We start from the raw sequence: 25,930 nt of genomic DNA, 5'->3' as shown, positions 1-25,930 counted from the left end.
TAAAGTTTATAAAAACAGAAAAATAAGTAAACACGGGTGGAAGATTTGCAATCCATATCATGTATCAAGAGACTTAAAAAAATGCCCAGACCCTTTTGGCTAAGATATCTATCTGTTTGTTAACACACGAAAGATGTTCACTGAAGTCTTATTTAAAATATAGTAACAAAATTTAGACAGGTTGGTTTACCAACACTAATGCGTAGTGAGTAGGATGCTGTTTGGCCTTTAGAAATACTTGCAAAGAGATAGTTAAGTACAAGAGTTTAATGCTTGGGATGTTTCTAGGATGAAGCAAAAGGATAAAATGGTCGATTGTACATTTTAACCCTTACCGTGGGTCTAGGGAGGAGGCTCCGCTGGTGGAGAGCTTAAAGAGCCTTCAAGACAACTTGACTTCCACTCTTCGCATAGAGGGGTGCTGCTTACTGGCTTGCTCAGCCTGCTGTCTTATAAAACCCCAGACCACCTGCCCAGGGGTAGCACCACCCTTAGAGGGCTGCACTCTCCCAAATTAATAGAGAAAATGCCACACATGTTAGTTTAATGGAGGCAATACCTCAATCGAGGGTCCCCTTTCTGAGGGGACTGTAATTTATATCAAGGTAATAAGCCTGGGTGGCCTTGATTCTGAACCCAGCCCCTTCCATGAAGCTCTTGCTGGATACACTGGCCCATTGCTCCCCAGCTCTGTGCCTTGGCATCTGCATGTGACCCACGGGAAGAGGTGCCAGCTCAGAGAATGTAGTAAGCACCCAAAGATGCCCTGAGAACGGCACCTGCACACAGTGAGCACCACGTCGTTTCCTTTGTGGTTGGCACGGCACCCTGAGGAGCATTTTTAGAACGGACCACGGCAAATGTGGTGGGGGCCCTGGACTCCTGTGACTGGCTGGCACTGACATTTACGTCCCCAGGGTTCACAGAGGGGGATGTTCCTGTGGGACACCAGGACTCAACAAGATTGAGGGGAATCAGTGCAAAGCTGGAAGTCCCATATTGAGATTTCTCTACATCCTTGGTGTTTCTGTGGGCATGGGGCCTTGGTGGTATGTATTTCCAGCCAGCCTGGGGACATCTCAGTGAGCCTGCGCTGAGCCACCCTCCCTAGTCAGAGGTCAGATCACACTCCCCAGTGTGCTGAGCTGGGGCTTCTGTTCCATCAGGCAAGATTTTATGGAATTCTTGTTCAACAGGACACACTTACCTTCATTGTCCTCCACGTGACTCCAGACCTCAGCCTCCCAGTGTGAGGCAGAGCTCTGCTGATCCCTTGTTCTTCTCTTCAGATCTCTTGGGTTTAAAAAAAAAAAAAAAAAAAAAAAAAAACAACTAAGTCGTCCTGAACTGAAATAACTCATCAGCACTTGGAAGCACCCAATTAGAAGATTTGCTTTCGGAAGTCAAAGCAACAGCATTGGGGCTTGAGGAGGGAGGGCAGCTGCCTGCTGCAGAAGCCACCCGTGTCTGCAGAGAAAGCCCGGGGATACGTGTATTTGCAGTTATCATTTCAGTCACCAGGAGGAGAGACTGTTCAAAAAGAGTACAGTGCAAGGAAGAGGGGAGGCTGCAGTGTCTGCTCTGTTCCCTGCTTTCCTGCCATGCTCCTCAGTAGCCTTCACCAGGTACTCCTGCCATTCATTGCAAGTGGGCGGGACATCCTGTCTTTGCAGACTACTTCAGTCCCTGGCCTCCAGGCCTGTGCCATAGCGCTTCTGTTTCTCTCTTTTCCTTGTGTGGAAATCAAAGATTACTTCCTCACACTGTGCAGTGTCCTCTGCCTTGTGAAGAAAGAGGTGGGCCTTGGCCTCCCTTACTTGGCTACCATTCCGTGTGGTCTCTGCTGAGGGGGTTTTCAGAGGCTCAGTCCTGTGTTTTCACCTCCTGGGAATGCCGTTTTGAACCTTTGCAGTGAAGAAAATAGGGACTGGCTTGTGGAAGTAGAACCAAAGCCATCTTACCACCACCGGCACTAGTGGAAGCCAACATAAGAGTTGAAGAGTCTGTGTTCATCCCTGTGCAGCGAGAGGACCAGGGAAGGCTTTGGAGCCTCCCATTAAGGGAACCTTAGGAGCTTCTCTTCTGAAAGGGATTGGACTCCCAGGGACCCAGGACTACGCAACAGCAGGCAGGGCAGAGCTGTGTGGAGCCCGCACTGGTCCAGCTCAGTATGGAGGACTTGAGACATCTCTGAGAGCTAGCCACAGTTGTCTCCCTCCAGCTTGGTGACTTCACTCTGGGCTCCTTAGTTGATGTGGTGGGAATGCTTACAGTGTAAGATCCCGCGACCCCTCAAGTGAGTCTCCTCTGTGGAGCGTGCTCTTTGGTGGGCTCTGGAAGCCCCACATCTAGGTAGTGCTTCCCAGAGGAACTAACAGTAGGAGGAGGCTGTCCCCTCTGGTCTGTCTCATTCAGATAGATACCTACCAGGAAACAGCCCATTCAGTCCTCCGCTGCGCCGACCTGGACTGTGGTGCCCTAGCCAGACCCAGTCTCCACCTAAATGCCAGGAAAGGCTAGGTCTAGGGAGTGCATTAGCCGTGGCCTTGAAGTGCATTTTCTTTGCCTCTGTCCCTGCGGGAGTTCCATGTTTATCCAGACTTTGGGGACTTGGTTTACTTGATTTGTCTCATTGGTTGGATATTTTCCTTGAACCGATATTAAAATGCCTTCCCCATCCCCCACCCCCATTTCACTCTAACCCAAGGTAAGACGGTGAGGAAATGCGCAGGAATGTTTTGGAAAATGGACACTGTTGGGTGTTGCCCATAATTAAAATTTACCACGGGTGAAGAACATTTGCATAATCAGAATTCTCACTCCCTCCTTTTGGGCCTAACAGCTTCCACCACGTGCTGGAAGCCGCTGTCTCTTCTCAGGGCTCTTATCTGGCTTCTCCAGATTGTAGTCGCTTCCTTTCCAGCCTGTGGGTTTAGTCATCTTTCCTTGGGGGAAAGTGTGCTGAAGAAAAAAAGCTGTAAATCCAGAGACCCTCCAGGTTCTGGCTGTGGTGTCAGGGTCTGGAGGAGCTGCAGGGAGCCCTGCTGGTGGGAGGGCTTCCAGCCAGTGTGGTCGTGGGCTTGGTTGGGACCATGCGGGTCAGTTGCTCCGTGAGTCTTGGGCAGAATAAGTTCTCCAGCAAGTACTTAGAGCAAGTGATGGGCGCTCATCCGTGGTGAGTGTAACCTGGGCTACAAAGTCCTCTTCACAACCACCTGGAAGGCTCTCGCTCAGAAACCCGCGCATTCCCAGTGTTTTGAGGTGTGCTGCCTTACTTGTCCAGCCTACACCGGGATACTCACCCAAGCCTTTAATCCCCTGGGCCTTGTGTGTGGCCTAGTCACACCCACAGACCCAAGGGATGCAGACTGGAGGACATTGTAGGACCTGAGAAAAACCGCAATAGCAGCACAGTTACTCCATACTCACTTTGGTGGGCTGCGGATTATCGTGCTTCCTTCCAAAACAATTAACATACATAGCACCCGCTATAGCTGGCATGGTGCCATTCCTCAGGGTAGGAAAACAGTTCCCTGGGTTGGTGGAAACTGCTTTCCCGGGATCCCCCTCTAGGCTCCTCAGCTCGCCTCTGTTGCGCCATCTGGTGGCCAAAAGTGAGAATGCGCTGACCGCCAATGGAGGCTATCAGAAACTTTTGTCAAGTGAAGGGGTTGGATGAGGTTAGATTCCCTCAAGCACGAGGACACCTGAGGCTGCTTTCCTTTTTCCTGCTTTCCAAGACTGTAGTGTATTCTGCCCACTTCAATGAGAAAATGTTTCTTCTGGCTTATGGTCTAAAATAGTGGTGATTCTCAACCTGTGAGTCTCGACCCCCTTGGGGTTTCAAATGACCCTTTCACATGGAGCCCCTACGGATTCCGAAAAACACAGATGCTTCCAGCATGATTCATAACAATTAGAAAATTAGTAACAAAGTAGCAACAAAAATAATTTTCATGGTGGGGCAGCACCACAACACGAGGAACTGTGGTAAAAGGTCACAGCATTAGGAAGGTTAAGAACCATTGAGACCTCCTGGCCAGGGCTGCCATCTCTTGGTGGACAGAAAAGGAAATATGAAAGGGACCCGGGCACAGGCAGGAGGCAGGTGACATAGGGTTCTGATGTCCCTGGGTCCCCACTTGAGAAGTGAGAACATGTGTTTGCTTGTGTGGTGGCCCAGAATCTAGGGCCTCATAAAAGCCAACGTGTAAATTAAGCAGAGTGCTGCTTTCTTTGATAAGACAGGATGCCTTGAGTCAACGGAGTAGCTCCTGGGCATGAGATTCAGAGGTGACCACAGCCTCCTCCTTTTAAGACTCATCAGCCAAGAACAGCGATTCTAAGCAAAAGTTTAGACCAACAGTAGCTCTTGGGATGCACGCAACCATGCTCCACTGCTCCCAGCAGTGAATGGGTTTGCCTCTGAAATGAAACCATAATGAGTTACAAAATCAGCACGCCACAACCCCACGGAGACATAAGCAGGGAGGGCCTTTTTCTCATTTTGCATACTTTCCTAGTGAAGGTTTATAAATCTTGCTGAAGTCAAGAAGGCCCCACAGATACATTGTGTTTGACACAGGGACCCAGTAGGAACATGTCTTCCCAGTGAGACGGGCTGTGGATGGCTGGGTGATCCTCTGTCTGAGCCTCCAGCACACAGCCTGAGATTCTGCTTCTGTCTCTCCCCTGTTTGCCATACTCCAGGATGTGTAGAGGATGTGTTAGTAGATTTTGTTCTGCTCTATGTCCTTGGGTCTCAGTTTCCTTATCTAAAAAGGGGAGGATCAGGCAGCTTTTGTGGCCATCTCCTGAGAGTCATGGCATGCCTTCTGTGATGGCATCCTGCTGATCTGAAGTGAGTTCCTTACCCAAGAACAGCATGCAGATACTTCTCAGTAGACTCACCGATGCAAAGGTGACAGACTTGGAAGAGAAATGTGTGCAATCAAGTACGTTGTGTTGGTGAACATGCTGGGACATGAGGCGCAATGCTAGTGATCTAGGGAGAGCCTGCCACAGCCTTGGAGTGACTGAGAATGTTTACCAATTGGATGGTTGGCATGACTACTCAAATAGTGCGGTTTTAGGGCTACAAGGAACCCAAGAGTCTCAGTGAATAAATGCAAAACAAAATTTAAAACAGGTCCAGGAAAATGGCTTAAGAAATAAAGCTATCTGCCATCAAGCCCAAGGACCCATATTGGGGAAGGAGAAAACTGTCCCTTACAAGCTGTCCCTTGACTTCTTTCTGCATATGTGCAGTACACACATGTGTGCAAGTACACACACACACACACACACACACACACAAGATAAATACATACAAGTAATAAAATATTTAAATACTTTGTGAGCCAGCCACCGATATAAGACACTTGTAATCTTGGAAAACTACAATCCACTCCTGTGCCCCAGGTTATATGCAAAAATGTAGCTAAATCTTAAGCTGAGATGACTCTAAACAAGATTTCTCGCCCATGTAAACCCTGATCAAGTGCCCAGAAGTCCCAGGGAACCCAGAATATTCTTCACTGTAGGAGGTATACAGACACACATTCCATGCAGTGCCCAAACATCCTCACTATATGGGATCTAATACATCTATCTCTCCATAGTGCCCACTAGGGGGCAGTGTCACCAGTGCTGAGAAAGGGCTGGTTCTAACCTTTTGGGTTTATGTTAAGTGTAATTAACAGGAGAGGAAGTGGTGACTCAGTGTGGGAGAGGTCAGCAGGGGATGAGCATCTCAGGACTTAGAGCCAAGCCAGGTGTTCATTTGTCTTAGTGAGACGCCCTGTCTCACCCTGGATCTCCTCTGACAGGTACCAGTTCTGTTTGTTAATCATAATCTTTGTGCCAGGGCTGAGAAGCCAACCCTGCCTTCCACTGGGCTCCTGATCTTGGCTAAAGCTCAGTCTGTTGGGGTCATGGTAGAGACCCACACATGGATCAAGCCTGCTGGAAAGGAGGCTTGCAGGTGGAGGTGAAGGGCAAGATGAATTTTGTAGGGTGCCTGGATGTTGGGCAACATCATAGGGAAACTCCTGCAGCCCAATGAAGGAGGAGACTCATAATATCTTGTGGTGTGAAGGATGCCTGAGCACACAGACTTGAGGTGATGGTTTGTATATGCTTGGGCCAGGGAGTGGCACTGTTAGGAGGTATGGCCTTGCTGGAGTAGGTGTAGCCCTTTTGGAGTAGGTGTGTCACTATAGGCGTGGCCTTAAGACCCTCATCCTAGCTGCCTGCAAGTCTGTCTTCCACTAGTGGCCTTCAGATGAAGATGTAGAACTCTTGGCTCTGCCTGCACCATGCCTGCCTGGACACTGCCATGCTCCCACCTTGACAATAATGGACTGAACCTCTGAACCTGTAAGCCAGCCCAAATTAAATGTTGTCCTTATAAGAGTTGCTTTGGTCATGGCGTCTGGTCACAGCAATGAAACCCTAGCTAAGACACTTGAGGTGAACTCTTTGAACATAATGTGCCTGCCTCTTGATAAAGACATCCCATCCGGGGCACATATGTTATACCCCAGGTTAGTCTGTCTATGTGGCTGTATCTCTACCAGATTATGGATCTGACGGTCTAAGTTCTCCAGTTCTCAGCACTGAGCTTCCTACTTGGAGGCCGCTGTTATGGACAGATGAATGGCTGAGTGAGGCTGAGGATTGGCTTGTTCTGGGGGGGGGGGGGGGACTTAATGCTTCTCCCCACAAGTTTGAAAAAGAATAGAGCAAGACCACTCTTCTGTCCTTCAGAGCCTCCCACAGCACACATCGGCTTGTGCTGTCTTCTCTCTGGTCTCATAAAAGCATAGGTTCTGCCCCGTTAGGGTGCAGTCATAAAGAAACTTGCAAACAGACCAGAATGGGCCCTACTCTCTTGTGATAGGAACCAAAATTTTCATACAAATAGAGACAGGCCCTGCGTGTCCCATGACCCTGGCCCTCCAGGAGAAACCTCACAGCCAGAGATGGGCAGGCTCTACCCTCTTACAAGGCTCACCTTATTCCGCGTCTCCATTAATGCTTCATGGGTTTTTCCAGCCGATTTGTTAGGATCCAGATGCCATGGAAACAGGCAGTCCGGAGGCAGAGGGCAGAGGTTTCCAGGGGCTGAACAGATGGCAAGGGACTCCTGGGGGGGACAAAAGGTCTCTGAAGTGAGAGAGCAGAGATCGATAACAGCATGGGGTAGACTAGGGTCGCTGAACAGTGACCGCAAAGCCATGTTTTCCTGAGTTTAAAGACATTTCTGTGGAAACAGCGCAGTATTGTATCCCCAACTAGAGTAGGAGTACAAACCCAGGATGAGAAAACCTGAGGCTCATGGGGTGCAGCCTGCCTAGAGCTTCATTTTTCCCGTGACTGAGAACACGGGCTCTCATTCTTTTGTCAGGACACACACCGAGGACTCTTCATCCAGCAACTCCGACCCACGCAGAATCTCCAGCCCAGAATCAAGCTCAAGCTGTTTGGCCACTCGGGCTCAGGGAAATCCACCCTGGTGGAATCTCTCAAGTGTGGGCTGTTGAGGAGTTTCTTCAGAAGGCGCCGGCCCAGACTGTCCTCTACCAACTCCACCCGCTTCCCACCATCGCCCCTGGCTGCTAAGCCGACAGGTAGGTGCTCCCTGTGGTGGCCGTGAGCCCTGAAGTTGTTGGGTTCTGCATTCTCCTGGGAGAGAGACACTCAGAGCAAAGGCTGAGGCCCCAGCCACACACGTAGCACACGTCCTCACTTACCACTGGAGGAACCCGCCAGCTCCTGATATGAGACAAACACTGGCCACAGACTGCTGGGGGCTTGGGAACCCACACACACTTGTCACTGCCTGTCACATGTCTCAGTCCATTTTGTAGTTCCCTTGGGGGTCTCTGGATGCTACCTTGGTCTGTACAGGATAGAAAGAAACCTCCAGTCTCTTGAGAAGAACTCTTGACAGCCTGCCTAGGAAATTGCCAATGACCCTCCAAGTTTGCCTCTTGTTACCACTAGAGGGCAGTAGTAAACAAATTTTCCCCCTGTGATTTCATAAACTATCACTCTTACCCTGCTACCAACAAGCCTGTCCCAGCCTTTTATCCATGCCATGAACGCTTACCACTGAGGCGTAGGAAGGAAAGGCCACCTGCCAAATACTGCCTGCCCTCCTCTGCTAGCTTGCGCCCATAGCCCACTAATCATGTCCACTCTCCCACGTGGTTGTCCTGGACGTGGTTGCTTGGCATGGGACATTCCTAGGAATCCCTGAGGCTCTTGCGAAGCTTGGAATCTATAGATACATTGTAATGCTCTTGCGAGGCTTGGAGTCTATAAAGATACATTGAAGCGTGTATGTATGGAATCCCTGCACTCAGCAGCCTCTGCCTTTCCTGGGGCCCACCTCTGCCGCTTTCACCCTGTCTTCCCTTACCATCCACCCTTCTCCTTTGGCCTGCAGTCTCCGTGAGCATTAACAACCTGTACCCCGGTTGTGAGAACGTGAGCGTGAGGAGCCGCAGCATGATGTTCGAGCCGGGCCTCACCAAAGGGATGCTGGAGGTGTTCGTGGCTCCGTCTCACCACCTCCACTGCTCGGCTGATGACCAGTCCACCAAAGCCATTGACATCCAGAATGCGTATTTGAACGGTACGCCCCACCTACCCCGAGGGAAGGAACTTAGTTTTTCCTTTCGCAGGGCTCCGAGTCACTTGCCAAAGGATGTTTTCACCGAGTGCTCTCTGCAGACTAGTAAGTGGGCTAACACGGCACGACTGGCTCACATATCTGAAAAGTAAAACCACATGGTAGGGAGCCTTCAGCACCTAGCAGCAAAGCACTTAGCACTCAGCGGGTGCTTATCAAATGGCCGATTGGTTGGTTAGTACCTTTTGAAATGTAGAGCTGAGTGCCTGTTTGGTGAGGTTCTAATGATGCACACAGCCCCTCACAGTTTGATAAAGCAAGTTTGAAAAGGTGACGTTTAAGCTCACACCGAATGCTGTGTCATCACAGGGAATTCTCTGTGTGTCTTGTTGTCTATTTGCCTATGAGACAAGGGCTGAGAAAGAACTAGATTGTAGGGAACTGGCCAGACTTCGTCTTTATGTTAATCAACTCTGGAGGGCACTAAAGTAACAGGCTACTGTTAACTTCCTCCTGAGGACCTTGCTCTTGAGCTCCCCCCAGCATGCCCCACTTCTCCATCCAGTCACGGGAGCCTGCAGCTCACAGACCCTCAGGAGAGGCAAACCGTGCCTCAGCAGGAACAATGACATGGTTTGATGGGGATGCTGAGAGGGAAGGAGGAGGGATGTGTCAGAACCTGCCATCACCTGTGTCCCTTCAACACTGTGACATGACATCATCGTCTATAGGTGTGTCCTATCTGTACTGGAATGTGGCCCATGTGCCACAAGTTAGACATACCGGTGAAGCCCTATGATTATCCTATTCCTAGTGAAAAACATCTCACACCTGAAGCTGTGATTATTTAGCACCAGGAAGCACCTCGACACTCTGTAAGAACATAGACTGCAGAGTCCTCTACAGCTTCCCCAGAGATGCCAGTGCTGCTTGGTTAGGGGCCCAGTTAGAGAGCTCTTGGTTCCGACGACCAGGATTAAAGTCTGCATCCTCTTCCTTCATCCAAACTATGTGTCCTCCCTGCTTCCCAGGACAGAACTGGACAGGCAGCGTGAAGAAAGGAGGGGCTTGTATTTGAGCCTACCCTCAAAATCACCACCGCCAAACAGGCCTCCAGAGCTGAAAGTTCTATTTCTGCTTCTAGGACTTTCCACACTAGGCTGAGCTGCCAATTAGAGGCCGTGTGTATCAAAAGTAGATGTTTGGCTCATTCTCCTGTGGAATCTGGCATGACTGATCTCTTCTTCCCCTGACTGGATCTCTACCTCTTTATATAATAATATGAAAGCGGGGGAAAAAAAATCAAAGTTTGTTTGTATAAAGAAATACTGCCACATCTGCATTGTGGCCCATACACCTATAACACACAGACACATCTGCAGGGGATTCAGAGTAGATGTGCTGCAGATATGTAGCCAAAGCTATCCTAATGAAAGCTGTTAGGAGGGAGTCATGTAGACATAGATGGGGCAGAGACAGGGATGTGTGTGTGGTAGAAGTTGGGCAGCACTGGCTGTGGGAAGCTTTGGGTATGGGAAGTACCAGATGTGGGGAGCACCAGATATGGGGAACACTAGATATGGGGAGCACTAGATATGGGGAGCACTATGCATAGGTCACTGTGTACTTACACAGACACATGCTGCAGATGTCACTAGCCCTGTGAAGAGTCCCTAGAGTGCTAAGAGCCACTGACATTGCACGGGAGTTTCCTGACTGCAGCCTTTGTTTTCTTCCTGCAGGAGTTGGTGATTTCAGTGTATGGGAGTTCTCTGGAAACCCTGTGTACTTCTGTTGCTATGACTACTTCGCTGCCAATGATCCCACGTCCATCCACGTCATCGTTTTCAGTCTTGAAGAACCCTATGAGATCCAGCTGAACCAAGTGGTTTTCTGGCTTAGTTTCTTGAAGTCTCTGGTCCCAGTTGAAGAACCCATAGGTGAGCGAGGCTCTTCCCCTGCTCCTCTCCCTGTGATGCTTCTGTTGGGCTCGGCAGGCTGCCTATACTCACACCCTGCAGAATGGCACTCCTGCCTGTGGCTTCCTCCCAGTCCTGAGCCATCCTCCATAGCCCCTTCTCTCCTCTGATGCACTTCATCACTAAGGGCATCATTGCTGACTGCACAGCAGAGTCTTCCATCCACAGATCCTGCTCCCTTCTGGAAAGCACTGGGACGTTCATCAGCAGAAAGGTTATCCTTCAGTGTGCAGCTCCATGCAGCCTTAGTGGAAAGAGCAGGTGGCCTGGCCTCAGCACACCGGCTAGAGGAGGGGGTGACGGAACGGACTTTGTCCATAGCAGGAACAGCTGTCTCTGGTGTGGTGTGATTGATATTCAGTAGCCAGCTTCTGTCTCCAGAGAGCACAGGCTTATAACATCAGCTGGCTGACCTCCCAGAGGAGGCCATTTTTTTTTTTTTTGCCACTTATTTCCCCCTTGCCATATCTCTTTTAAAACGCTTCTGTGAGAAATGGCCCTGCCTGTGTGGGTTGGAGATGGAGACGCCTTCTTTCTGGATTATGTCATGTGTATGGCTACATTCAGAAAAGTTCCTTTCTCTCTCCTCCCCCAGCTTCCCCCTCCACTGTGAAAGCTGACCTTGGTTGCAGTTTTCCACCTGCATGTCACAGCCTATTTAAAGACGCCCCCAAGAGCTGCCTTCTGTGCTGCAGTCTGCTCTGGGCTCTGCTGAGGTCTCTAGCAGAGGATTAGGCCCAGGGGCCACCCTCCATAATGCAGCCCTTGAGTCTGTGCTCCGGTTGCACATCACCTATATAGGTGATCTAGGCATGAGGCCAAAACAGCCAGAGAGGAGATCAGACTCTCACAAGGTGTGCTTTACCCCTCAGCATTTGGAGGCAAGCTGAAGAATCCTCTCCGGGTTGTCCTGGTGGCCACACATGCTGACATCATGAACATCCCTCGGCCTGCTGGAGGCGAGTTTGGCTATGATAAGGATACATCCTTGCTGAAGGAGATCCGGAACAGGTGAGGGCTGCCTGGTGTTGGGAACAGGTGAGGTCAGCATCCTGGCAGATGAGGTGAGCATCTGGACTCGGGGACGGGGTCAGATGAGGTGATGTGGCAGAGGGCATGTGGCCATACTGGGTGGGCTGGCCTTTGGTGGCTAAAGGAATGTTCATCAGTGATTGGTTCTTTGTTGAGTTTTTCATTTCCACCAAAACAATGAGCATACTTGCAACAGATCTCTCTAGTCACAGGGAGACCATGGTAAAAGGTCAAACAGCCGCTCTTCTCTTCTCACCCAGCACCCCCACACAGACTTCTGCTCTCATCCATATTGATTTCCCAACATGTAAGTTGTCAACACCTACTGGGTTAGGAAATTAAGTCTGTTAACATCAGCCCCATAATGGGTCAGGATGGGAGGGATAGAAAACACAGGAAAGATCAGAGTGCTTTTCCCATCAGTGTGATCATTTGTTTCTCTTATAAAGAAGTATAAAAATAAAACTTTTTAAATGTAGCATCTGTTGGTAATAGCATCTGTTGGTAACGTTCGGTGCTGTGACGATATGCCCAAAGTTGGGTAGATTATAACAAAAAGGTGTATTTAGCTTTAGGAGGAGAGAAGTCTGAACCCCATTTCATCAGTGCTTGTGATGTCCCCTGGATGACATCACTTCCTGGTGTGTAGTATCATGGCAGAGTGCATTTAAGGAAAGGAATTCAGAGAGGTTCAGTGATTAGGTTCTCTCGAGACTTTACAGGTCCCACAGAAGCTACTTTGAAAAACACATATCATCACATTGGGTGGGTGGGGGGGCAGAGCAGAGCCTCTATAACACAGGCATCCTGGAGGACAGACCAAATCCAAACTGTAGCAGGCTTCAAGGCTCCATCAGCAAGTTTGAACTTGGGCTGAAGAGATGGCCCAGCAGTTAAGACCACTGAATTTGGTTCCCAGCACTCACATATGCAGCTGCCTGTAACTCCGGTTCTAGGGCATTTAGTGCCCCCTTGTGGCCTCTGTGAGCCCCCCCCCCCACAGGCGTTACACACACAGAGATAACATACACATGAATACAAATAAAAATGAGAAACACCACCCCTCCACCGCCCCACCCCCCAATGTTGAACTTGCAGCTTCCTGAAACATGCTGGTGCTCAGGTGTTGAATTACCAGTGAGAGGTACAGTCTGTTTTCTTCTACTGTGCAAAGAGGTCTTATGTGAATAGTTTTTAGATCAGATGTGTAACTTTCTTATTCTGCTTGTGATCTTAGCTCTGTACCATCAGCAGCATTTCCTCTCTTCCCCTGGAAAGATATCCCAGAATCCTCTACATTAGGAGGCTCTGACATCTTTCTACACTCTTCCTCTACCTGTGTTGAAACCCCAGACTCCCGATGATGTGACTGAGGGAGAACACTGACTTACCAGAGGGACTGGCAGGAACAGTCCTGTACCCAACAGCAGGAGCAGAGAGGCTCCTTCGGGGTCACCATGACCCTTCTTCCTTTCCTCCCATCAGCCACTAGGGCAAGTAGGAATATGGCCCCTTCATGGGAAGACCTAAAGCTGACTGAGAGCTGATGTTGCTCCTGTTCTTGCCATAGGTTTGGGAATGACCTTCATGTCTCAAATAAGCTGTTTGTGCTGGATGCGGGAGCATCTGGGTCTAAGGACATTAAGGTTCTTCGGAATCACTTGCAAGAAATACGGAGTCAGATTGTCTCGGTGAGTATGGGGAGGTTGGGACCCCACCATGAGGATGCCAGTATCAGACAACATGCTGGTCCCTCTCTAGTATGCCCAGTTCGGTTTAGTTTTCAGGGGGACAGATGTATAGTAGAAGCCAGGACTAAAGTCTGTTTCCAGATGATATTCTCCTGTTACTCTGGAAGAGGCAGGAAGACAGAAAGAAACAGCCAAAATAGAAGATGGAGGGTTGTTATGGTCCACAATGAGGTAGACCACCTCAGAGTGCATCAAGTTCTTATTGAGTTTCTTGGCATCTTTAAATATAAAGTTTCTTTCTATAAATCACAACAGCAATTCTAATTGCCTTATTTTAGTATGTGTAACAAATTCAGGAAAGAAAAGTAGTCACTAACAAAATTTACTGAAGGATGTATACAGTGGATGAAACTGTGTTCTCATTGACACATTGGATGAGACTGTGTTCTCATTGACTCATTGAATGAGACTGTATTCTCATTGACACATTGGATGAGACTGTTCTCATTGACACATTGGATGAGACTGTTCTCATTGACACATTGGATGAGACTGTTCCCATTGACATATTGGATGAGACTGTTCTCATTGACACATTGGATGAGACTGTTCCCATTGACACATTGGATGAGACTGTTCTCATTGACACATTGGATGAGACTGTTCTCATTGACACATTGGATGAAACTGTGTTCTCATTGACACATTGGATGAGACTGTTCCCATTGACACATTGGATGAGACTGTTCTCATTGACACATTGGATGAAACTGTGTTCTCATTGACACATTGGATGAGACTGTTCTCATTGACACATTGGATGAGACTGTGTTCTCATTGACACATTGGATGAGACTGTGTTCTCATTGACACATTAGAAGAGACTGTTCTCATTGACACATTGGATGGGACTGTGTTCTCGTCAACACATTGGATGAGACTGTGTTCTCATTGACACATTAGAAGAGACTGTTCTCATTGACACATTGGGAGAGATTGTGTTCTCATTGTAGGTAAAATATGAGCGAGTGCTGTACTTTCCCCAGCTACACAATGCATCCCAGAATCCACATGGGATGAAGGGCACTGGGATTTTCATCTTGAAATTGAAATGGAAGTAGGTTCAACCATTTCAATGGTTTTATAATCAAAACAGTTAAGGCAACTTAGAGAGTATTCCTAGAAATCAGAAAGTCCATAGAAATGTGCTTACACGCACAGAGAAGCTGAGCCAAAGAGATGGCTTGCTTAGTAATGTGTTCATGCAGACAGAAAACCTGAATGTAGATCCTTAGCACCCATGTAAGAGCTAAGTACATAGGTCTGGTCTGCACGTGTAGTCTCAGTGCTGGGGGATGTGGTGGGAGGAGCCAGGAGGAGCCCAGAAGCTTGTGGTCAGCTGTGTCAGTCAAACATGACATTCCAGGTTCAGTGAGGAACCTGTGTCAAAAAATAAGGAATAGAGTGACTGAGGAAGATGGCAGACATGGACCTTTGACATGTAACATACACATTGTGTGTACACACAAATACACATATAGGCATCGAGAAAGGGAGGGAGAAAAGGGGTTGCTATTTTAGTCTAATGGAGAAAATGGTTATTTAATAACTGAGCACAACTGCTTATTGGCTTGGGATGAGATAAGTTGGACCATCTGCTCAGGACATATCCCCAAAGTGGATGGATTAAAGCTTACAAATGTATAAATGTAGAACAATAAATATCATGTTGGGTTCCGGAAGCATGCCCAGCTGGAATGGGTTGAAGCAGATACAGTGTCAGACACAGGCCAAAACACTGATGATCTCCAACCTTGTAGGAAACTTAACTCTTTTCTTACTGTTCTGTGCTTCATTAAGCGCTGGGGAAACAGCTCTATCTCTCTTAATATTTACTTTATAATTTTCTGTGCTTAATAAGCACTGGAGGACTTAATTCTTTAACTTTATAAACTTACTTTATACTTCTCTGGCAATTAAAATATGCTGTGTAGCAGCAGGGAATTCAGGAGAGGATTTATTGCTAAGGCTCCTTTCTTTCTTGCCCAGAAGCCTTGTCTTTCATTGGGTAGGTGAGAGGGAGGCTGGGAGCAATTAACTTTCAGTGAACCAGGAAAAGAGAGTCATTCTCACAGAAAGCAAAACTTTTACACAGGCAATATGCATGGAAACACACATATTTATGCACACACATTTTGGTCGGGTCTGACCGTTTGTTTCATCAACCCCACAAGGGTTCATGCATACTTGCATACACACCTACACTTATAAATGCATATCTATGTATTTGGTGGATGGAGCTAAAGACCCTACAAGCAAGTTCCATTGAGCAAGTTCCAGTGCAGAAAAAAACTCACTCATTCTGCATGAAAAATAAGCTCCAACCTTTAATGCTTAGAGAAAGAAAAAACTTCTACCCCTTTATTGAGTATGAAAAAAGCTCCATTCTTCTCAGTAAGAAGGAACTTGCTGTTAAGAAAAAAACTGTCTCGGGGTAAGAAGCCTGTCTGCTCCCTCTGCTCTCGCCCTGCTCTGCTGTGCCCTCTCTCCCTCTTCTTATTGTCCTCAGTCCTAGTTCTTGCCCCTTTTCAGGATACATGATCACATGGTATTCCAAGCATCTTTTTCTAGAAGTTCACAAGTTCAAACACAGAACCAAATCATAAATTGAGTAAGAAGTTACAACAGAGATATTTACATGTTTTCATTAAGACTATTTATCAAAGTAAACATTGATTATTTGCCACTAGCTCCACTGGGTCACTAAGAGTTTAAAACCATAATTCTTATGTCTAAGTGAGCATGGTTGTGTCTAGAGGCAAATCACCTGCTTAGTCTCCCATTGATATGGAAGTTGTAGAGATAAGTCCAGCCAATATTTTATTTTCTGTTCTTGCACCGACAATAATTGCTCATTCTCAGTTTATGACCTTTGGTTATCAGATTATGCTTTCATAGCTAGGCTGGAAAGAATGTTTTCCCTGATTGTAAATGTGTTTCACTCCTGCTTTCTATCTTAGTGCCATTAGCCTGTGACACGTGAAGGTTTCCAGAGTTCTAATTGCAGCTTTCATATTACAGAGGGCTCAAAATGACTTGTATACATTTAGGAATTCTATAGAATCATGATTGGGAATTATGAAATCATCAATTTGCCTATGTAGCAATGCTATGAAAGCGTATATATCAATATTCAGAAAATCTGCCCACTAGGGTGGGCTAACGCCCAGGACTTGTTACAGTAATGCAGTTATGCCAGGAAGGCACATCAGCAACAAGAGTAAACTCTCAGATGGGACTCTGAGAGCCTGGCCGTTGAGAATTGTCCATCACAGCCACGCAAAACAAGGTGTCGTCTTCAGAACCTCACTTCTGTAGGCCTTTCCTAGCTGGCCCCGAACAGAGGGGAATCTTGGAGCATGTGTTTTGAGGATGTGTTTCTAAAATAGCTTGGGACTGAGGAATCCTTCTAAAACTTTTCTAAGAAATTATAGCTATCTGAAAAGTGGTATTTTTTTTCTCCTCAGAAGAAAGGCATGCAGTAGGTGATACATGAGAGGGCAGGTGCCAGTGTGTGTGAGGGATGGAGGATTCCCTGGACGAGGGCTGCTAAAGTGGTAGAGAGCTGAGCAGCCTCAGGGAGGTTCCCCTTGTCCTGAGCGAAGGTGCAGGTCATCTCTCCCCCAGTGGGGCCAACCTGTACTCTGTGCTGTTAAACACCCAGGATCCCCAGAAGACCCCAGACCTAGCAACACATCATCCCTGTGTCTCACAGACCCTTGCTTTCCTACTGGCACGGCACTATTTCTTAGTTGTGATGTGGGAGTGATCTGGAAGGCTTGGTTCCACAGGTCAGCAAGCTGTGACATGGGGATAAAGACTCAGTGAAGAAGCCAGGGTCTCCTCCCAGGTCCGGATCAAGATACCTGTCCCTCAGACAACTTGGGGGGTGTTTGAATTCCCCAAGCTTGACCGTGGCCTTGACAGCTACTTTGCAGATTGCACCCCATTCAGGTGGTGCCCCAAATGAATGGTCTCCATCCTTGAGAGTTTTGCCTTTTAAAAGAAATATTCATTTTTAAAAATCCTATGTGTGTGAATGTTTTGCCTACATATATGTATGTGTCCACAAAGATCAGAAGAGAATGTCATATCTCTGGTGGAGTTACGGAAGGTCGTGAGTCACAGTGTTGATGCAGGGGAGTGAAGTCCACTCCCCTGCAAAAAACAACAAATGCTCTAAACCCCTGAGCCGTCTCTTCAGCCCCCAGCTTTGCCATTTATAAATCAAGGAGTGGGACTAAGATGATGTAAGAACCATTTTGTGTAATTAATCAGGTAATACCGAGATGGTTTCTGATCAGGACGGTGTGAAATTATAGGAATGTGAAGCATAGGTTGGCATAGGCATAATATGATTATTAAAGAATTTCCCCAAAGATTTACTTACAGGCTCACTTTACCACCTTGATAGGTTAAAAAACTAATTTTAAGCCAATTGTTAACTATTGGCCTAATGATATTACATCAGCAGATCCTGTGAATCCACTATGGTGAAATTCTCATTTTTCTGTCGCCCTCTGCTTAACCTTACTGTTTCTGACTAAGATGGTTACCTAACTAGTGGGGATGAAGGGAATAGATAGTAACTAGAGGCAGGGGAGATATTAGGCACTGATGAATGTTAGTTGAGTTCACAGTTCCTACAATATAGCTGCACGGACTGATCTTCATTTGCACAGAAGATCATTACCATCCCTCCCCCCCCCACTCCGCTTGATTATTAACGATGACACTGGGATAGTCACTGAGCCAGTACTGAGCCAGCAAAGTGCTGGCCCCTTCCCCTCTTCCTCCGGGCAAGTACAGCATGAGTGAATGCCGTCTCTCGTGGTTCTTAGAGCACAGTTGTGCAGTGACTAACCTGTCCCACCTGTGTGTCTAGGGGTGTCCTCCCATGACTCACCTGTGTGAGAAGATCATCTCCACTCTGCCCTCCTGGCGGAAGCTCAATGGGCCAAACCAGCTGATGTCGCTGCAGCAGTTTGTGTATGACGTGCAGGACCAGCTGAACCCCCTGGCCTCTGAGGATGACCTCAGGCGCATTGCACAGCAGCTGCACAGCACGGGAGAGGTGAGGCCTGGGGGTGGGCGAGCCCCGGCTGGCAAAGGGCCCTGCCACGTATAATATCTCACCACAGGAGGCTCTCCTCACCCCGCCAAGTCGTACGGAATTTCTGTTCTCTTCCTCTTCTTGTCTTCAGTGTTACTAGTGCTCAGAGTCTGGGCTGCATGTTTCTGGGTTTTGGGTCTCTTGTTCAAGAACTTTACATGCAGGCTTGCATGGTTTACAAAAATAGCAAGAATACCTCTTTTCAAAGCAAAGCAAAAAGCAACAGGGCAGATCGGAAAGAGATACACTAAAAGTAGGTCCCATGGGTGAGGCTGTTCAAGACCCTGGGGTCTGAAAAGCTTGGTTATACATTTTGGAGCCGGGCAGTGGTGGCACACAACTTTAATCCCAGCACTTGGGAGGCAGAGGCAGGTGGATTTCTGAGTTCAATGCCAGTCTGGTCTACAAAGTGAGTTCCAGGACAGGCAGGGCTACACAGAGAAACCCTGTCTCAAAAACAACCAAAAAAGTCAGGTTTGGGCTATGTAAGCTTTTGCTCACTCTGAATATCTCTTCCCATGATGCATCTGATTTTTGTCATATTCATGCCAGCTATGCATAGGCATAACATGATTAATAAAGAGTTTTCCCCAAAGATTTACGTACAGGACACAGTTTTCCTGATTCCACCTGTAACAAAACCATGACATGACTAGATAGAATAGAATCTATGTTTTATGTTTTTTAAAAGGAGGAGAAACTTAATCCAGTGTGTGTGTGTGTGTGTGTGTGTGTGTGTGTGTGTGAGAGAGAGAGAGAGAGAGAGAGAGAGAATGAAAGTGTGTATAAGTAAATGTATATGTGAGAGAGAGAGAATATAAGTGCGTATAAGTAAGGTGTGTGTGTGAGAGAGAGAAAGAGAGAGAGAGAGAGAGAGAGAGAGAGAGAGAGAGAGAGAGAGAGAGAGAATGAAGGTATGTATAAGTAAATGTATGTGTGAGAGAGAGAGAATATAAGTGCGTATAAGTAAGGTGTGTGTGTGTGTGTGTGTGTATGTGTGTGTGTGTATGTGTAGCTTGATGGAGGTTGGGGTCCTAGGATGTTAACATGCATTGCTCTGAGTGTTGTGTGTGTGCGCACAGGACATTCAGATAAGGGTCTCGGGCTACCAGTTGCATTATTTGAACTGAGATGTGTGCAAACCTCGTATCAGGTGGGACAACTCTTGTCCATGCATGTCTGCCTTAGGTCTGCCATTCTGGTTTATTTGTTTGCTTGTTTGTTTTGCTGATGCCGTCTAGATCCTGTTAGTGAGTTACTCTTGTCTGGAGTTACTGGTTCTGTTGCCCCTGCAGGCACCCTCTCCCTCCTGTTCTTCCTGGCAGCCCTAGGCTGGCTGCTATGAGGGAACTGAGAGCTCTGGCTCCAGAAATGGTCCTGGGTTGACAAATACTGAGAAAATCCCACAAGCAGTCTTCATGGTCATGGTGTCTGTGGACAATAAGACACTCTGATGTGCTTGGTGACCCTACATCAGGACCGCACGTGAAGGACGTCCTCAGCAAACGACACCCACTAGAAATGACAGAAATAGGAGTCTTTGCTCTTGGTTGTGGGACACTTAGCCCAGCATGGGAGCTGTTTTAACTGCATCGTATGCCTGTCCCCAGAAGTGGCATAGCCACCCCCTCCTTCCTACTGTGAAACCAAGTGGCTGCCTGGGCTAGGCTGGGCCAAGAGCAACAGCTGTGATTATTAACAACTACAAGCAGTTCTGAGAATATTGGAAACCAGAAGCTGGGTTCGTTGGGTTTGGGTGCCAGGTCGAGGTCTCTTTATCTTTTGTTTAATTTTATTTTGTTGTTTACTTTTTTGTTTATTTTTGGAACTTACACCCAATCTAGAGCTAGTGGCCCAGAAGGACCTCAGACAGTGATGTCAGCCTTTAAACTCCCAGTAAACTGCCAGCTGATTGGCTGGCTGTTAGCAATACTGCAAAGCAGCTGAATGCAAGGGAGAAAGGTGGAGCATAGCTAGAAATAAAAGGTGTCTTCCTCATGAAAATAAACTTTCTCCTTCGACAGAATTCTCTTACCTCCTAGTTCTTGACCAGAAATTTTCTAAGCCATGCTACATAACCCTCTTAATGTTGTATCACATTCCCTCTCCCCTTGAGCTTGAGACTCTAAGAAATAGACTGGAAGAAAGAAGAGCAGAGGAAATCTCAGCGATGTGGACCAATTCTGCACAGCTGGAGCCTTCTTAAGTCTGGTTAAGAACTGCAGCTCCCTAGTTCCCTCCTCCATGGGTCAAGCTTTGTTCTTCTCGACCATAAAGAAACAGCAGTAGCACCTTAGCTTGAAGTGGTAAAGGGAGATCCACTCCATCAATGCCATGGTGGAAATGGTCTGTCTCCTGGGCAAGATACCTGAGGCTCAAAAACGAAGGCAGTAGAGTGCTATGGCCAGCAGGTGGCGCCAGAGGCCTCTGCGGAGAAAGCCCGTTCTGGAGCACCATTATTCGCGGAATAGCCTAAAAGGGCCCAGAAGGAAAAAGCGATTTCTGGCTTTGTTTTGTTTTCTTCTCATATTTTTTCCCCTCCAACTCTTTTACTTTTAAGGAAGTAGATGCACTGGTCGCTATCTGGTGTCATTTGTTGTTTCCTCTTTCAGTTGAAGGTTTATCACAGAGGCAAATTTATAAAAAAAAAAAAACCCAAAAAAACCCTTACATGATATTTTTAAAAAGTAAATGACTTAAAACTTTACATGGTATTGGTATGGTAGTTACAATATCGTAAACATTTTGGGGTGGGGTGGGGATCCCATCGCCATGGATTATGTGTGTCGTGGGATATACTTGTAATCAGAAAGATGAGGTCAAGTCCGGACCATGTAGTTACACCTTGCCTCAGACAAACTACAGACACTACCACAATCCTCATGTCCTCAAATCCCATTTAACGCTGACTGGTTATTTGTGCTTTGATTCTTTTCTTTTATTGGTTATTTTGTTTATATCTCATGCACTTTGATTCTTTTGCATCCTTTTATCTTTTTCATTTATTTGTCACACATTACCCATCAACCACTGAGTCTCTCCAAAGAAAGGATTGTTCTCTCACAGAACTCAATAAACACATGTCCCAGAGATAGCCTGATTCAGGACAGTGGCCAAGCTTACAGTCTTCCCATGGGGGTTCTGTTTGCTCTGAAACTCTCTCTTGATAGCTACTTTTATTCATTTGTGGGTTTTTTTTGGATTCCATCTCAGACTCAACCTTTTCGTTCTCTCGTCTTGCCTCCTTCCCAAGTCTCCCTTCAGTTTTCTGCTTATTGCTTTGCATGGTCGCTGGCTCTTTTTCTGTCTTTATGTATTTTTAGTTTTTACCTCTATGGGAATTTGCTTCTGAGAAACTCTTCTCTGACATTCCTGAACCAGTGCTGAGCAGAGGTCTGGTTTGTTTGTTTTGTTTTTGTTTTTCCACTAATTAATAATTATTACTTTATCTCCCAATCGAACCCCTCTCTCCCTGCCCCTCCCTCTCCAGTCCTGCCTCCCTTTCCGCTTCTCCTCCAAGAGGGGGGAGGGGCCTTCTGGCGATTCCCTGCTGAGCTCTGGGTAATGGGTGCCTTTGGTATGGGTTTCCTTTCTCTCTGGCAGATCAACATCATGCAGAGTGAGACAGTGCAGGACGTGTTGCTGCTGGATCCTCGATGGCTCTGCACCAATGTCCTGGGGAAGCTGCTGTCTGTGGAGACGCCTCGAGCCCTGCACCATTACCGGGGCCGCTATACCATGGAAGACATCCAGCGTCTGGTCCCCGACAGTGATGTGGAGGAGCTTCTGCAGATACTGGATGCCATGGACATCTGCGCCCGAGACCTGAGTAGTGGGACTATGGTGGATATCCCTGCTCTGATCAAAACAGACAGCTTGCAGCGCTCCTGGGCGGACGAGGAGGATGAGGTGATGGTGTACGGTGGGGTGCGCATCGTCCCTGTAGAGCACCTCACCCCCTTTCCCTGTGGCATCTTTCACAAAGTTCAGGTCAACCTGTGCCGGTGGATCCACCAGCAGAGCGCTGAGGGTGATGCGGACATCCGTCTGTGGGTGAGCGGCTGCAGGATCGCCAACCGTGGGGCTGAGTTGCTGGTGCTGCTGGTCAACCACGGTCAGGGCATCGAGGTACAGGTGCGTGGACTGGAGACAGAGAAGATTAAATGCTGCCTGCTGCTGGACTCGGTGTGCAGCACCATCGAGACCGTCATGGCCACCACCTTGCCAGGGTTGTTGACGGTGAAGCACTACCTGAGCCCCCAGCAGCTAAGGGAGCATCACGAACCAGTCATGGTCTACCAGCCCCGGGATTTCTTCCGCGCGCAGACGCTGAAAGAGAGCTCCCTTACCAACACCATGGGAGGGTACAAGGAGAGCTTCAGCAGCATCACATGCTTTGGGTGTCATGATGTCTACTCACAGGCCAGTCTTGGCATGGATATCCATGCGTCAGACCTGAGCCTCCTGACCCGGAGGAAACTGAGTCGCCTGCTTGACCCACCCGACCCCATGGGGAAGGACTGGTGCCTTCTGGCCATGAACTTGGGCCTCCCAGACATGGTGGCCAAACACAACATCAGTAACAGGGCGTCTAGGGATTTCCTTCCTAGCCCAGTGCATGCCTTGCTACAGGAGTGGACCTCCTACCCTGAGAGCACGGTGGGCATCCTTATATCCAAACTCCGGGAGCTGGGGCGCCGGGATGCTGCGGACTTTTTACTGAAGGCCTCTTCTGTGTTCAAGATCAACCTTGATGGCAGTGGCCCGGAGGCCTATGCCTCAAGCTGTAACAGTGGCACGTCCTACAATTCCATTAGCTCAGTGGTGTCCCGGTGAGGGCAGCCTTGGCTTGGGTAGGGTCTTTATGGACTGAGATGCAAGGGCGGAGGGGAGGGGGGCAACCCAGCCTTCTCAGTGCAGATTCCCCGTGGGTTCCTTCTGCTCCTGAAGACACCCTCCACCCTGTCGTCTCCTTCCCAGCCTTCCTCTCCCTCCCTCTCACACATGCCCCAGTCAAGAGCAGACCATATCCTTCACTTTGGTTGCTTGGGAAGGTAGAGCCCCCCTGTCAGTGTTTTGGACTCCATCTCTTGTCCTCTAATACCTTGTTTATTACTGATAACTTTATTGAGATTCCAAGCTTTTCAATGAAAAAAAAATTAACTCCTTTATTGATTATCCTTACCAAAAAAGAAAGACACACATTTATCCATAATGTGTATTTCTTATCCTTTTCTCTGCCGTACCAGCCCCTCAGCTTATCTTTTTTATATTTGTAGGAGAGACTCCCATGCTTGGAACCCACTGTATGATTTATAAACAGACAATATGTGAGTGCCTTTTGCAGAAGAGGGTGTGTTGAATCATCTGAGTCAGCCCGGAGCTGTCACCAAGGAAACGCTACCTCTCTGTCCCTTGCTGTGTGCCGATCATCGCCAGAGGTGCTTCACTCTGACTTGTTGGTTTTGGGTTTTTTTTTTTTTTTCCTTTCTTTCTTTTTCTAGGGAGGGGGCTCTGTGTTTCATTTGGCAAGGAAAGAGGAGAAAGGAGTCCTCCCCAGAGTGTTCATGGCCAGTGTTCCTGTAAGAAGACAGTTTTGGTTGCATTCGTCAAAAAGATCCGTGTGCGCATGCGCATGAGACCTACAGACGGTCACGCTTCCTTCCTCCCTCCCTTCTCAGGTAGAAGGTTGATGTAGTGTAGGGTTATGGAGACCTGTGTTAAGAATTCTGAAGACCCCTACTCTTAACCCACGGCAGTCCGTTACTGTTGGTGCACAGCAGATTGGTTCTACGCTGAGATCCTGGTTTGATCACTTCCCCTACTTGAAGTCTGAGAGAAAGGAAATAGAGGGAAAGAGCTTTCCTGGGGGTGATTGAGATTGTGATCGAATTTTAAATCAGTGTGAGGGAAAGTGTTTTAATTCTTCTGTCCTGAGAAGCATGTAATGTTACCATATCATCTGTACATATATATATGCACTATGTATATACATATATATTGATACTGGTATTTTTACTTAATCTATAAGATGTCGTAAAATAATTAAGTTTGTTTTTTTCTCTGTTCTTTTGTTTTATAAATAAATGGTTGCTTATTGCATTTGATTAGCTTGTCTTTGATTTGAAAGAAGTCGTACTCTGTCAGGTATCCACACATGGTGTCCCTACGGCATTGACTGACACAGGATCCAGATATAGTCTAATCTTCAGGACCTGGAAAGCAAAAAAGCACATTTTGCCTGGGTGCTGATTTATTTATAAAACTAGTTGTGGCAGAGGGACTGCCAAGGGCTTGGGTATTGGTCGCCATTGTTCTTTTTTTAGTTTGAACTGTCTGAGATGGCCCCGTGGTCCTTCCAGACCCGGATTCATAGACTTTGTGGGCCTTCCCAAGGGATGGCATCCTCCAGGCACTCATTCCCCAGGTTTGTGTTGAATACCTGTCAGAAAGCCAGCCATATATTCCCTGAGTGACAGGGAGCCCACCAAAGGCTAGGCCTGTACTTGCCTGGTAAGGAAGCTGAGGTCAGCCTTTGTCATTGGCACCAGAGATCAAGAACTGAAGAGTGACCCAAGCCTACCAAGCCTTCCATGAGTCCCACAGTTGAGCAGCTCCCAGATGTGGTCCTCACCCAGGAAGGGGCTCTGTGTCTTCAGTGAATCCTGTGGCCAGAGAGTGAACCAGAAAGATGCCCTGAAAGGGGGCATTAAGTGGCAGTCATCATCTTTGTGCTGTAGTTGGTGCCAGAGGCCTGCTCTGGCTGGGGAATGAGCTGAGGTGAAACAGAGAAGGATGAAGGCTAGAGACTGATGATCCCTGGCCTTGTAATTTTGCTATTTGTACTTTAATTAGCACTGGTTTCTTTTCTCTCAAAGACCTCTCAGTGGCCAGATGAGAGGCTTGGAGCTCATTAACTCTTTGTGAACCAGAGAGAAAAGAAAGGAAAGAATTAAAATCTACACAGGCAACACACACACACACACACACACACACACACACATTCTGGTCAGGCCTGCCCACTTGTTTCATCAACTCCACAAATGTTCATGCTTATTTACTTACACACACCTATACTTACATATATATATTTGGTGGGTGGAGCAAAAGCCCCCACAAGCAAGTTCAATTGAGCAAGCACCAGCACAGAAAAAAACTCACAGATTCTGGACAGAAAAAAGATATGTCTGAAAGCAAAAAAAAAATAAAAATAAAATAAAAGCCCAGTCTCTCTATTGGCGAAAGAAAGAAAAAAAGCCCCCTCCTCTTTATTGAAGAACTATAAAACCCTTTCCCTTATTGTCATTAGTTCTTATACTTTCTCAGGAGAAGTGATCACATGGTTTTCCAAACATTGTTACATTCCAAAAGTTCAAAGCAAGTTTAAGACACTAATGCAAGTTACAAATAAGGAGTC

General features: G+C 47.4%; 1 protein-coding gene across 4 annotated transcripts in view; it reads left to right on the top strand.

Moving 5' to 3' along the window:
• The window catches only part of Dapk1 (death associated protein kinase 1), a 165,464-nt gene extending 141,467 nt beyond the window's left edge, over positions 1-23,997 (top strand). For 2 of the 4 annotated variants that reach the window (XM_052156688.1, XM_052156687.1), the window contains exons 20-27: positions 7,409-7,631; positions 8,453-8,641; positions 10,381-10,578; positions 11,490-11,628; positions 13,220-13,340; positions 18,286-18,474; positions 22,117-23,345; positions 23,793-23,997. In XM_052156688.1, coding sequence (XP_052012648.1) covers positions 7,409-7,631; positions 8,453-8,641; positions 10,381-10,578; positions 11,490-11,628; positions 13,220-13,340; positions 18,286-18,474; positions 22,117-23,345; positions 23,793-23,832 — 2,328 coding nt within the window. In that variant the 3' untranslated portion in view covers positions 23,833-23,997. Of the gene's footprint in view, positions 1-7,408; positions 7,632-8,452; positions 8,642-10,380; positions 10,579-11,489; positions 11,629-13,219; positions 13,341-18,285; positions 18,475-22,116 lie in introns of all 4 variants that reach the window. The other 2 variants (XM_052156690.1, XM_052156689.1) reach the window with 2 other exon arrangements.
• The last annotated feature ends 1,933 nt before the right edge of the window (positions 23,998-25,930 follow it).

This window comes from Apodemus sylvaticus, chromosome 14 (assembly GCF_947179515.1).
Source record: "Apodemus sylvaticus chromosome 14, mApoSyl1.1, whole genome shotgun sequence".
NCBI classification, from domain to species: domain Eukaryota; kingdom Metazoa; phylum Chordata; class Mammalia; order Rodentia; family Muridae; genus Apodemus; species Apodemus sylvaticus.
The sequence above is the reverse complement of the archived record's forward strand: the minus strand, read 5'-3'. Positions and strand labels throughout refer to the sequence as shown.